This window comes from Arachis ipaensis, chromosome B1 (genome assembly GCF_059453495.1).
Source record: "Arachis ipaensis isolate K30076 ecotype BB chromosome B1, ASM5945349v1, whole genome shotgun sequence".
Classification (NCBI taxonomy): Eukaryota; Viridiplantae; Streptophyta; class Magnoliopsida; order Fabales; family Fabaceae; genus Arachis; species Arachis ipaensis.
Window position 1 is genome coordinate 119,040,432 of NC_142436.1, and position 15,231 is coordinate 119,055,662.

The window sequence follows — 15,231 nt, forward strand, 5'->3', positions numbered from 1 at the left end:
TATTAGTGATGATCATGAGTAAGATGCTTTCAAACTTGGTTAAAACAAAAATTTGTGGGCTTGTGATATACCTAGCTATTTATTTGAGGCTGAATACGAGATTGTAAAGTGAATTCATTTTGATATTTATCAGTGATGGTAGTGGAGAACGGAATTAGAGCTGTTGAGTATTTGGATTAGACTTTGATAAGAGCTCCCCTGGCTTAAAGTTCTGCTTTTAGATTCTTTAACTCATTCTCTTTTGAAATGCTAGTCAGTTTGAATTTGTAACTGATTTTTTGTGTATAGACAACATAGTTGATTATGTATTTGTTCTACCCTCTATCTATCGTTGAGAGTATGAACTAGGATCCAACCATCCAAAAGCGTAATAAGTAGTCAATCACTAATGTTGTTACCACCATTGTTATTGCAACCACATGAAGACCTCCTTTTTCTATTCTGGTTTTGAAAATTAATTCTTTTGGTCCCTGGAATTAGACGTTACCAACTTACCCATGCGTGGACATCACCATGATTATCATTGAATTCAAAATAAACACGAGTTGAATAAGTTTCCATGATCCTTGATCCTAAATAAATGAGCCATTCAGAAGCTTGGACGATCTTTCCATTGATTATTAAATCCTTTGCCATTATGATATTGCAACTACCAAGAGAGAATATGACAGTACCTTAAGCAGGGCATGCGTTTTCATATTTAAGTCGCAGCACAAACCAACCACCAATGCAATAAATAGAGAACACTCTTAAGCTCTTCAAGCATGAGGTACCAAGACACTTTACTCAATGCATAAGCTGGAGTAAGAATTTCACTACTCCTCAAGTCAGTACAATTCAGAGGTTTGGTTTTCGTTTTACTTTTTATTTTTATTTTCAATGTTTTTTGTTTAAGAATTTTATATAAAAAAAAAAAAGAAAAAATAAGAGAAAAAAACAGAAAATAAAATTTTATTGTTTTTACCTTTTTTTTTTTACAAAATTTTAAAAACAAAAAACACTGAAATAAAAACAAAAAATAAAAACGCATCTTACATTGTTTAGGCCCACAAATAACAATAATTTTTTTAGAAGAATATTTTGTGTATTCGTTCTATTCTATATATCTAGCCAACCACACATGGTCGGATAAAACTTTTTTATTGTTGTTGTTCTATTCTATATATCGAGTAAACAGATTCTCATTTATTATTAGATGAGGTGTGAAATTCATATGGAATGAGTTTTATATTTTATTTAATAGATAGAAAATTTGTGTTGATTTGAGGCCATAGTACAAGACTACAAGTAACACATCTCATACGTATGCCTTATGCAAGGGCAACGTCATCAATTGTTTGCCTAGTTAACAGTGGCAACAGAATTTATGTTATGACAGTTGAACCACTGCACCCATCTATACACCATAAACAAAAGGGAGCAATAGTTAATTCGCTAACAAAAAATTTGTCTCACCATAGGTTATCTACTATAGCATAAATGTATAATATCATTGGTGTGTCCCTTCGAATGGTCCTTTAAGAGAGCAATTTATGATCCTACTAACTGCCATGGCAATATGGCATAAATCCTCTAGACAGAGATTAATACATATCTTACCAGTGACAACTACCACATTGAAATTGCCAGCAGCTATAGTTACATACATTTATAAATGAAAAGATGTTCTACAAGACCCTTCAACCATGCTATTTTTGATTCCTTATTCCTTTGTTCTTTCTCACTTTCTCTACATTCTCTTAAGTCTCAACCAGCTAGTTTTCCAAACTTTACTTGAATAAGAATCCAAGAATGTAACTTGCCATTGATCTCACCAAAAACAACACTTGAAAGTATTCCCATAATGCCATCCCATGGTCATGCATTTGCAATGGCTGTGGTTGCTGCAGCCATTGCTATGCTACTTGTTGCTGTGATTTTCTTCTACTTGAAAAAATTTGCTTGCTCTTGGCATTACCACCATAGACACAGAGTTGCAGCGAGTTTTCGAAGAGAAGCAGGATTTAACCAAGAGGATATAAGGAAAGTTAATAATATGAAAGGGTTACTTGCTGAAGAAAATGGGATTGATATTCTGTATATGGTGGAAACACAAGGAAGGCATTTCAAAACTAGTTTCCCAACTAGAATATTCAATCCTAGTTATGAAGATAATGAAGAAAAGGAAGAAGAAGAAAAGAGAATAGATGTATTGGTTCAAAGATCTATGCATTATGAGACTCAAGAGGTTCCATTGCTATGTGAATCTCCAGGTTCAGGTTTGATGGTTCATGAGGATTTGGTTAAACCACTACAACCACCATCACCACCACCACCACCACCACCTCCTCCTCCTCCTCCTCCTCCTCCTTCTCCTCCTCCTCCTCCTCCAAGAAACAAAATTCCAAAAGCATCACCTGTGCCTTCATCATCAAAACCACCACCACCACCTAAAAGAAAAGCCAACATGGAAAACAACACCTTAGAGGTTGCAGAATCAAGAGAGAAGGGTGCTAGCCAAACAAGACTCAAACCTCTACATTGGGATAAGGTTGTAGCTAATGTTGATCATTCTACAGTGTGGGATCACATCAATGATGGCTCTTTCAGGTAACTATAAGATAGTTTCAATCTATACACTTTTCTAATTTACTACAAGTTTCGTTTCAAAATATCTAAACTGAACCGAATTTTCATAGCGGTGGGTATTTTAGAAGGTGAAGACTCTTGTACAGAATAAGAATATACAAAGATAGAGAGAGAGGTTGTAACTCTTTTTTATTTAAACATCTTTACTTAGTGAGACCCACAATACAAGTCATATGCTCCTTTCACTTTTATCCTTTTGTTATATCTCTGTACAATCTTACTCTGACTTCATATTTAAAATACAAGTCTTTAGTGGATATCAGATATCAGAGTAATCACCGTTTTAGAATAGATAATGTCTTTTGTCAATTTCATCTTTCCAACTTCATATTTACAGGTTTGACAATGAACTCATAGAAACACTCTTTGGATATTCAACCAAGAACCAAACCAATGAAAGAAACCTATGTCATGCATCTTCAGCTCAGTTATTCCTTGTGGACCCTAGAAAATCCCAAAACACATCAATTGTGCTAAGGTCTCTTGCAATTTCTCGCAAGGAAATTATGGACGCGCTTGATGATGGACAAGGAATCAGTCTTGAGACACTTGAAAAACTTACTAAGATAGCTCCTACACAAGAAGAAGAAGCCAAAATCATCCAATTCAGTGGAAATCCAGATAAACTTGCTCATGCTGATTCATTCCTCTACTGCATCCTCAAAGCGGTTCCAACAGCATTCATTCGCCTAAAAGCAATGCTTTTCAGATCAAATTATGATTTTGAAGCTGTTCAGCTTAAAGAAAACTTACAAACACTTGAAAAGGGTTGCAAGGAGATGAGGGCTAGTGGCCTATTACTGAAGTTTCTTGAGGCAATTCTCAAAGCTGGAAACCGGATGAATGCCGGAACTTCTAGGGGAAATGCACAAGGTTTCAACCTAAATGCTCTTAGGAAGCTTCCTGATGTGAAAAGCATTGATGGGAAGACTAGTTTGCTACACTTCATTGTAGAGCAGGTGGCTCAGTCAGAAGGAAGAAGAGAAGCTATGAATCAAAAGCATAACATTCCCAAAATCAACGGTGATATAAGCAACTCCAATGAAAACAATAATAGCCTTGTGCAACATGAGACAGAGAAAGAGTATCTGATGCTTGGTTTACAAGTGTTATTGGGAGGTATAAAGGATGAATTATCCGAAGTAAAGAAAGCAGCAATAATTGATCATCAGAATTTCATTAGGATGTTATACATTCTCAATGCTCGTGTTAGCGAAATTCGAGAGATTGTAACCAAATGTTGTGGCGAGAACAATGAGAGAGGTGGATTTGTTAAGGAAATGAAAGGGTTTGTAGAGGAATGTGAGGAGGAGCTTAAAGTTGTGAAAGATGAACACCTTAGGATCATGGAGCTTGTGAAGAAAACCAATGAGTATTATCTTGGAGGTGGAGGAGGATCAAACCCCTTTGAACTGTTTCTTATTGTGAGAGATTTTGTTGACATGGTGGATGAGGTTTGCAGTGATCTCAGAAGGAAGATAGAAAAGAAGAATGTAGGAGGAGGAGAAGGTGCATCAACAACACCACCTCTTTCACCCTCAAAGAAAGCACCACTCAGGTTCCCAAAGTTTGATTTGCACTTTCTATCAAACATGTCAAGTGCGACATCATGTTCTAGCCTATCAGATGATGATTTCTGAAGCAGGGTTTTATGCATTTGTATCAATTTGTTTAACGCAAAATCTTTAACTATGTAAAGTTTAGGGGATTAGCTTAGACCTTAAATTTGGTATGTATTATGTAGGATCTTTGACTATGACAACCTTGGACATATGTACTAAAAACAAACAAAAAAGAGAGTTATTATAACCTGAAGTCTAGCTAGGTAACAAAATGAAATTCTGATTATTAAGTGAATATTAATGAAATTCTGATTAAAATGAAATTCTGATTATTAAGTGAATATTAATGAAATTCTGATTATAATCAGTTATTGATTGTCCTTTCCCTATGACAAAAACTGATTAGCAAGTACAATGGTTTGTGAAAGCTTTGATACAGCATAGAAATATTATTTTTATGCTCTTAGGCATGTCAAAAATTTGACAATTCAAAAAGGGATGAGAGCATTAACTATGTATACTATGTATGCTCTGTGCTTTCAATAATATTAATTATTCTGGTTCTAGTGAATATTAGAGGAAAGAAAAGTACAAAATCTTGACCCTTCCAACTATCATTGAGTCTTTTATATCTCTGTTGCATCATGTCGATCAAAGATATCCCACTTTGACATTGGTTATTATTTGTAATTTGTACATTTAGAAATTGACATTTTATAGAAATAAAAGAGAGATAAAAAAAAAATTATAGGTGATGGTTGTGCACTAGTGCTAAGTACAGAAAGCAAATGTTATGCGTTTCCCTCTAAATGTTCATATAATATTAAAAATATACAAATGTGATTAAGGAAACATTTTGTATACTAACACACAAAACATCTCTACTATCGAATATGTGAAATGTGAATAAATAGGATGAATTTCTTATATCATCAAATAGTACAAAACAAATAAACGCATCTCATTGGTTTAATCATTCTACTAATCCTTTTTTTTTTTTTAACCATAAGCAAAATTATGAAAAATACTTACTAAACTCGGACCGAACCGACCATTTTGACCAAAAATCGGTAAACTGAACTCCTAGTCAGTTTGATTCAATATTTGGATCATCTCTGTAATCAAACTGGTTAAATTTATAATAGATTTAAGTGAACCTAACAAATTATCGTATGAAACTGGTCTAATAATATCATATTAACGTCATAGTGTAGATGTGGCCAATTATATTATCGAAACTAAATTAAATTAAATTTTTAAATGGTTAATTAATTAATTTGATATAAATGGTTCAACCAATGATCCACTGTTAAATTCTTAACCCAATGATCTAATAATACCTTGGTCAAGCTACAACTTGGGAAACACAAGTTGTGATCCATCAGTAATCATCCTCAACTGAGGCTGGGAAGGAGGTTGGTTCCAATAGAAACACCAGGAAACATAGCGCACCGCCGGGGAAGGCGCAGAATGCTCCACCGTAACAACTCTGCCATAATCCTCAGCCAAAGTTTCCATACGTTGGATGACCCTCCCAGTCGAAGAGTCGCGCCGTCCATCATAATCCCAAGTCCTCCTATCCTTCCACAACAACCAAACCGTAGCAGCAAACAAAACACTGTCCTTATTATCATCACCATCATTGTCATTGTCATTGCCATTATTAACACATGACCAAGGCTGCTGAAGATAAGTGACCATCCAATCCCATAAGGTGCAACAGAAGAAGCCATGTTGATGGTGAGGGGCAACAAGATGACACCACACAGTTGCGGCTCGAGGGCAATCGCGCAAAGTGTGAAGAAGAGTCTCTTGTGCATGGCAAAAGGGACAAGTTGAAGATGCAGTGTCTACAATGTGAGGTGCTGGTTTTGAAGAATTACTTGGGAGCCTGTCGTTCAGGGCAAGCCATAGGAAGATCTTGCATCTTTGTGGGATGCTTAAGCGCCATAGCCACCTCCATTGCAAGCTATTAGGCATTGCTAATTGGTTTTTCTCTTTTTCAGTGACAAAATGAAACTCAGAATTGTGTGGCGTGTTGTGCAAGCATATGCAGAGAAGTAGTCAAGGATTGAAAACAAACTTCCACATTAAACGCCTCAACTTTTTGTAGACTATCAATAGATCAAAAGGGAACATTGTTTTTCCTTGGAAGAGAGTTAGTTGTTTGCAACCAAAAATGCACCTGAATTATTTGTTACTTGACAAAAATACTTTCAAATTTTGTTATCAATAAAAATACTCTCAAATTATTTTAAAATGTGACAAAAATGCACATTCGTGAATTCAGACGATCTATGTTAATAAAAAGAGTGAATACCCCGTCCGGCCTCTGACAATTATCTCGAAATGACAACAAGGCCCCCAAGAAAAAAAAAAACACCCAATCTGGCCCCTGATAATTTTTTTTGGGACAGATTAGCCCCTGTGCCAAAAAAAAATAACATTAATATTTTTTTGGCACAGGAGCCTCGTTGTCCTTTCGAAGTAATTGTCAGGGGCCGGATTGTGTTTTTTTTTTTTTTTGTCAGGGGCCGGATTGAGGTTTTTTTTTTTGTCAGGGGCCTCGTTGTCTTTCGAGGTAATTGTCAGGGGCTGATTTGGGTTTTATTCTAATAAGAAAGAGTGATATGGCAAACAAACTTTTCTATGTGACAAGTAGTTACGTTTTTCGACCGAGTATTTTTTGTATGTTTTTAAATTATTTTAGAATATTTTTGTCGATAACAAAATTCGAGAGCATTTTTATCCGTGTCAAGATAATTCGAGTGTATTTTTTGTGGTTTGCTCTCATTACTTCTTAATATATTGGAGCTACCCAACTACAAACGATAAGAATAGGATATAATTTTCTTTTTAAAAAAATTTTATAAAATAAATCAAACAAAAATGTTGCTATAACATTTTATTTCAGAGTGATAATTACAAAGTCTTTTTCTTTTTCTCTCTTTTTTTTCTTTTGTTGTTACATGCAAAAGTTCAGATATGGCAATACTACTCAAAACTCACGAGTACCCACCCCATTCCTACCTCCTCGGGACAAGTAATTACCCACCCTGATGTAGGGTAGAATTTTAGCTGGGCAGGATTGAATTTAGGCAATACCTGCCCCTATTCGCTTTGCTATATATATAATTTTAATATATAATGTATATAAAATAATTAGTAAAATAATTAATAATATTATCATATTTAAATTTTTATTTTAATTTATATTATGTATGTAATGATGGTTATATAAATTTTGACATTTAATTTTTTTTGTTGAATTTTAATAAGCTTTAATTACGTTGTTGGTCCCTATAGTTTTGCGAAATTTTCAATTAGGTTTCTATACTTTTTTCCCTTTTAATTGAGTCCTTGCACCAAATTTTTCTTTTAACTAGATCTTTATACTTTTTTTTCCTTTTACTTGGGTTCCTGCACCAATTTTTTTTTTAATTGGGTCCCTATACAATTAAACTAATTACTGTCAAGAGAGACCTAATTGAAAAAAAATTTGATGCAAAGACCCAATTAAAAGGAAAAAAAAATGTAGGGACCTAATTGAAAATTTCGCAAAATTATAGAGACTAACAGAATAATTAAACTTTTTAATAATTATAGGAGCAGATACCTGTAAAGACTAGTTAGAATTCAATTTTTTACTATCCATGAATAAAAACAGAACAGATTCTATATAAGTTATTGTAGGGTGAAGAAGGATAGGATAAAGCAAAAACTCATGCCGTTGGCACCCCTACACAAACCTGAAGTCTGAAGGAGAGTTTTGAGAAGGGCTTAGCAAGAAAATCAAGTAATTGTGCATTTATAGCCACAAATATGTTTGAAAACTTTGATATAGAAATAGAGCTATGTTTAGAAGTGATTTAATGCATTATGTTTACAAATGCATATTTAATTTAGAATAGGACTTCGAAATAACAAATTAATGTTCGTAAAATATTAAGTCTTCAGTTTATGATTAGTGAAATTCTACCGTCCAAATAAAAAAATTTATGTCATTTATATATACCCCAAATGAAAAAACCAAAACGCCAATTGACACCGAACTCAATCTAACGATAGAAAATGGGTGTTTTGAGAGATGGAAATAAGGCAACACAACAACATACTATAAGTAAAATTAAGTATTTAAATTTTTTTAAAAAGAAATCTTGTTAGTGCACCTATACGTCAAAATCATAAGACTCGATCTTGACGCAATTTGATAACAGCAAGAGAAGCAAGGGAATCAACTAACCAAACTAGTTGATAATTCTTGTGAACTACTCAACTTACAGCACCAGCCTCTAGACCCAAAAAGGGAAAAGAACTCAACTTCCAACGAATAACAGAGTGGTTAAAGTACAGAGTAACAAAGAGTAACGATTCGCCTCCTCATATCTACATTTCATCATTTCAATATACGAAGTGCATCAACAGATGGCCCAAACATTTGGAATTGGTCATGTAGTCATATCTATTATCCTCAATGGAAGTATATTAAAACCAGATAATATAAGGGCCTAGGGAGCAAATGAGAAGAAAATGCATTAATTTCTTCAAATAGATTCAAGTCCATTATAATTATTACTAATTGTAGTTAGGTCATAATAGGCTAGGAAACGCAATAACTTTATGGCCAATTCTATAGTGCCTATCAATTGTTGCTTAATTTTTGTCTAACTTATTTTTTGTGGTAAATTTTGAATTTTTAAAAATAATTTATTTTTATATCTTTTAAATTAAATATTAATTTTTAACTCTTTTTAGTAAATAGGCACCACTTTTTAGGCACCATAGCATTCACCCTTTATATCCCATAAATAAAGTTGGTTAGGCACAAACATATTCAAAAGCTTATATTCTGGTAAAAGCCTAGGCTGCAAACAGGAGCAAAAACAGTAACAACTTCATTAAATCCCGACCCTTCCAGTTTCCAAAGATAAATGGATGATCTGCAAAAGAAACACTCCTAGCAACCTTACAACAAAATAACTGGTGATACCAAACACTCCCAGCAACATGATAAAAGAAGTACATGACATATACATAAAACTGTTTCAAGTAAAAACAGTGCTTCTCTGGTACTCCCTAACAATTAGCTTTCTTGTGTATGTTTCCACTTCTAATAGCTCAAGGCCTTCTGATTGCAAAGTGAAATTTCAGCAACTGCTGCTACTTAACAAACTTACCAAACAATCAAGAATAATCTGACTTAATAATATATTAATGTTAGTGTCAATGTGTCATTGAGGCCCCACGCTTCAGCTCCTTTTGAAACATCAACTCAGATTTAGTTATTTGACACACCTTAGACGTATGTGTAAGACTTACCACTGTTCCACAGTGTCACTTTCATCTGTTTTAACATCCAATTAGTTGGAAAGACAACCAAAAGAGGTACAGCATATACATGAAAGGTGAGAATAATAATAATCCTTTGTTAACCCTTGGGAGATGAGGCTTAAAAAATGGATTATGTTCTCTTAGGATCAAATCTTCTTAAAATGAGGAGCAGCTTAATGGAAGAAAAGATTGTGCAACCTCTAGAACACAATGCAAACTCAAAATCATTAGTACCTTTCATGTGAACAAGTTCCATTGTCCACAGGATGCAAAACCCAATTAGAAACCATAAGAGAGCTAAAGAGAAAGATTAGGTGAAAATCATGCAAGTTATAGAGTAGGGAAGATAACCAAAGATGAAACAGTATAGAAATCTACGATTGATAAATATCTATAATTATCAGCCAAGTGAATCACTCATTCTCATATTTCATTATAAGCAGCAAGGGAAAATGATTTTCATTCCAAAATTTCAAACTGTCCACATTCCATCCTCTCAACCAAGTAGATCCCAGTTGTCATCTAGTTTGATTAGGTCAACAATTGATTTCTATTAACAATTATTCTACTACACTATTTCACATCAGAACTATGATTGAACTTGCCTATTTTAGAGATATCTTGGGTGAAAACACTACATTAAAGCCTAAGGGTATGTTTGGTCAGGGGAAAAGTAGGAGTAAACATTACCTAAATGAGTTTCATGTGTATACACAGCAAGCATCATGACTTGATGGTGTTAGATTGAAATCAATTATAATTAATCAAGCACCAATCACAAGAATATACAGAAGGATAACATATTCAGTGACCGACTCTAAATCAGACCCAAAAGAATACATGGCATTATGGCAATGCCATATGATATTTCCATACCTTAGAAAACTTGAAAACCTTAATAATCAGCCTTCAATTTTATAACTACCACAAGTATCTTGATTCCTAGAAAATATTAAACAGGAAAGCCATAAACAATGCTTAAATAACAAATATATTCAGAATATTTCTGCACCGCATTCAACAGTGAAAACAGCCGACACAATTTGTTGAACAAGAATAAAGATTTGTGTTTCAAGTATTTTGGTGACCTATTGCTAACACATTACATAATACTTAATAATAAGCAATCAGACAAGAAATATACAAAATTTCCCCATCACAACACATGCAAACATAAAATTTACTAAATCTAAAATACATACACGTTCAATTAAACATGATGACAAAGATCTCCAACATATAAGGATTTGGAGTACAGGAACTAAGCTATACAAATGCAAATAAGTGGAAACAGGCACAAAGTATATAAGCCACAAAATAATGTAAACAGTTTAAATGTATTGAATTTCTATACCGCCTTATGTATTCACATACCAACGTGACTATTCTACATTAACACATGCACCATAAGATCAAATGAGAAACAACTTGATTTTTATGGTGCTCGGAAAAAAAAACCATAACCCCTACACCAACTAGGCCTATGAAAATTAGTTATTTCGATCTAAAAATACAAACGATGCAGGAATGCAAAAAAGAAGGAAAAGGAGAGACCACAGCCATACACAACTCAACTGAAAACAGACAGAGCTCCCTCAAGACCTTTCGACCATGCTACAAGATCGAGCCAACCGAAGGGTGAGACTGCCTCCAAGCACACTAGGCTCCGTCTCAACAACAGCTTCGCACTCATAAGGCTTCCTGCAGCCAGGGCAGCGAGCATCTTCTTCAAGAATCCTCTTATGGCAAAAGAGGCAAAGCCGAAAGCCACACAAGCAAGGCAAGAAACTCGTGTCTGTCAAATCGAGATCCTCACAGCATATAGGACATGATGATGGCATAGCAGAGCGACTCCAAAGGACACCACCACCGCAACGTCGGTCGGAGATTGGCAAGCTGTGCTGCTTGGACAAATTGGGCAAACTCTGGGGTCGAAATGCATCATCAGCCCTCCAAGCTCGGCAATTACCAGTCCAAGGAACCAAATTAGCACTCTCAGGTTTCAAATTCCGAGACCCTGAATTCGGCCCCCTGTTTGGATCTTCACAGTTCGATGAAGCCATTTGCACAACGGATTCATCGCCGTGTGAAGGAGGTGAATCAGAACAAGGGTTCTGGCGCTTGTCATTGGCGGCTAGAGCATCTGCCACAGCCTCCCAATCATCCAAGCAACCATCATCACCTTCTTCTTCCCCTCCTCCTTCCTCTTCTTCATCGTCATCTTCTTCTGTTATGTTTCCAGAGCAACACCCAGCGCTGCTGTAACTACTGCTGCTCCTACTGCTACTGCTCCCGCTACTGCTGCCACTGCTTCCAGTGAAATTCGTCCCAGAATCATTGCCTGTGGGGCTGTTAGCTGGTGATTCCGAATCGCTGTGTTGATGGATCAACCCGTCGTCTTCTTCCACCCTGTGCCTAGTCTCCAACTGCTCCAGCGGACGCTTGCCATGATTCCCGGCTGACAATGGCAGCTCGTGGCCATCACTGTCGATTACATCCTTGCACCCCTTGCTCTTGACAGAACCTGATAAAAAACTCAACAAATCCGAATCGAACAGGATAGAAAAAATCATAAACATTTTTATCATCCTCACTTACCTTGGGATAACCATTGCTCACGACGCGCTTCAATTTTGTTCTGTTTCAATTTTGCAGACCTGTTGGTCTGAAACCCAAAGAAAATCAAGATTAGGTTAATTCGAACAGGGAGAGGAGAAATAAATGCGCATAGAGTACGAAAACATAAACAAAATCAAAATAAAAATCGAAATACAAAAAAATTCGAAAAATCCTTACCCTCTTCTTCTTGCCGAGGTTCTTAGTGTTTGCAGCTGAAGGAATAAGAGCGGCGGGAACTGAATCAGAAACCATGGCTGAAACTGCTGTATTGGATTTTCGACTAATCGGAGATTCGGAAAAACCCTAATTTGCAAATGAGAAGCAGCGACGATAGAAAATTCTAGAGAGAGAAACGTGAGAAAGAGAATAACAATGGATAACGGAAATTCCTCTGTGATCCTCTCTCGCTCTTTTTCGCATCAGAGAAAAATAAAGAATTGAGAGTCCAGGCTCAGTTTTTATATAGGATACAGAATTACGCAAATACCCTCTCAATGTCTCTATTCTCGAGGCCATTAACTTAACGGTGTGTGTGGAAATTTGACGCTGAATAAGGGTAATGTACGGAAAAAGAAAGATGTACGAGATTGTAAAACGACGTCGTGAAATTCAAAAAAATCTGTAGTTCAAATTTCCTGATATTATCCATTATTTTTAATTTAATTTCTTAATAATCAATAAAAAAAACTAAATAGCCAAATTAAGTAATTTTTAAATCTAACTGGGATTTTCTTTTCTAAGAATTAAATTAGAAACCATATAGTCACCAAAAAAAATTAGGAACCATATGATAATTATTTTAGGATAGATATATTAGAGAATGAGATATTAGGCAATACAAACACAATTTAAAAAAAAAATAATATATTTTATTTTAAATAAATGTATGTAAATTTGTTCTATAAAAAAATAAGAACACAATTAAATAATTTTAGGTGATACTTATTATTTTTGTTTTCTTATTTTTTACATGTTATTATAGGTCTGTGTGTGAATTTAATGTGCAGTATGCAATATTACATGAGCATGGCGAGACTTACACTCAATGGTTCGATTAGATTCCACGACAATAATATGCTTTGGCGTTTGATAATGAATTTCGCTAAAATCATATGACCACAAATTTAGTAGAGTGATATGCGTGGTTCTAAGCATGGCAGGCTTTATGGAGGCCAGGATCACAATCAAAATAGATGCCCCATTGTGTCGGATCAACTGCTAGTAGTTTTGCACCTAATTCTCAGTAAATTCGGTATTTACTTACTTATTGTATTGAATTATATACTACATTAAGAATTGAATAAAATACTACGTTATGAAATATTTGTGTATTAGATTTTGTTATGAACTTATAAAAATTTATAAAAATTACAATATCAGTCTTACAATAATAGGTGAACAATAATTATAAAAATTACTTGCTAAATGTCTTTTTTACAAATTTAGTATATTTTTTAACTAACTTTTTTATTGTGAAAGGAGTATATCTACTTGTGCTTCTACCTGTTGGGCAATCCTTAAGTTATATCCTTTACCATGTACATCTGAAGTATGGGAATTTTCCGCACCTTCTACCTCATTCGCACCTTTCGTCTCTTTTGCACCTTCTACACCACCTATATGACATCAAGAACCACAATAATAAATACACTAATCCAGTAGAATGAACATTAACAATAGTTAAAATAATAATACATTATTACCTGCATCGTCATCACCATCGCTATCATCGTCATTATCGTCCTCGCCATCATTATCAGCCTCCTCCATTGGCGCTTGCACTTGGAGAAAATTAACAATATTACTACGACCAATTTCTCTAGCAACACTCTAGATCGAATCACTCTGTATCAAGTCAACATACCTTCTAGCCCAATTGCGTGGAGAGGGGCTACGTCGTTGTAGTCTAAATCTACAGATGACCGATCCCGAGCAATTCGAGGCGATTGCCGACTAGACTGTGGTGCCTGCTTGTTAACTTCAGGAGGTTACGGCTAGGATTGCTGCACTTGCAGGGGAGGGTCGAAGAACAATTGATTTACCTATTGCGACATGTCTATTTAAGGCACCAACAAATACAACTGACGGTTTAAAGAATACTCAGCTTTGTCTTTTTGCTGTGATATAAAGGGTCAATAATTTGCCTGGTAGGGTGGCATGTGTAATGAGTGTTGATGAGCAAAAATTAAAGCTCACGGATACCGACAAGTGCACCAGATCATTCAAGTAATACGATGGTGAGTGAATATTGTTCCCACAAGGATTAAAGGATTGAGCAAGCAAATATCATATTAAATACCTAACTGGATTGATAAGGGCAAAATTTGTATCTTGCTTGGAATCTTGTGTACTTGAGAGACAGTGAATTTGGATGTTGATTGAGAGAAGATAATGATAGTGAGAGTCAAGGGCTTCAGAGATGTTTATACTCTTAGGAAAACTAAACCTTGTTTACTTATTTTGAACTACGCAAAGATCTTTCACAATAAATTTTTAGTAACTGATTTCTAATTCCTTGGTTCCTCAGTTTCTCTTTAATTAATCAGTCGTTAGTTAATTAATTAAAGAGGTTAAACATAAAAACTGATTTAGTTTCTAATAAGATTTAAAAGTAGTCCTTAGGTCAAATTACGTGTCACATATTCAAGCTAGTCCTGTCCAGTTAAACCTTAGAAGGAAACATAATTTTCAAAAATTCTAATTTGAATTATATGTCACTTATTCAAAATTAGAGTGATTGAAAATTATGTATGTGTCATACACTAATTAAACCACTATTCCAAGCCGAATTCAAAGAGTCATACGAAAGAGTTTTCAAGTTTTTAACTCAAATATTAAAATTTTCAATTATAAAAAGAATTTTAAACTGGATTAACATACCTTTCTACACCATTAAGCCTTTAAGGGATGAAAAATGTATAACTCAATGATGAATAGATCAATGCAAGACTTTAAAATAAAATAAACTTAGATTAATAATCCATAGAAAACATAAACAAAGCTCCTAACCCTTTGACAAAGGATTAGTTACCCATGAAAGAAAAACAAGAAGAAAACTGTGCTGAGGAATGGGGGATTGTTCTCTCTGTGA

General features: G+C 34.8%; 2 protein-coding genes across 2 annotated transcripts; one reads left to right on the forward strand and one right to left on the reverse strand.

Moving 5' to 3' along the window:
• Window positions 1-1,474: 1,474 nt before the first annotated feature.
• Window positions 1,475-4,526, forward strand: LOC107618940 (formin-like protein 8). The gene is made up of 2 exons (XM_016321137.3): window positions 1,475-2,589; window positions 2,966-4,526. Exons 1-2 carry the CDS (start codon window positions 1,844-1,846, stop codon window positions 4,266-4,268), a joined length of 2,049 nt encoding a protein of 682 aa, XP_016176623.2. The 5' UTR covers window positions 1,475-1,843; the 3' UTR covers window positions 4,269-4,526.
• Window positions 4,527-10,802: 6,276 nt separating this feature from the next.
• On the reverse strand, window positions 10,803-12,571 carry LOC107610358 (uncharacterized). The gene is made up of 3 exons (XM_016312419.3): window positions 12,318-12,571; window positions 12,120-12,186; window positions 10,803-12,045 (listed from the first exon to the last, which is right to left on the reverse strand). Exons 1-3 carry the CDS (start codon window positions 12,390-12,392, stop codon window positions 11,117-11,119), a joined length of 1,071 nt encoding a protein of 356 aa, XP_016167905.2. The 5' UTR covers window positions 12,393-12,571; the 3' UTR covers window positions 10,803-11,116.
• Between the last annotated feature and the right edge of the window lie 2,660 nt (window positions 12,572-15,231).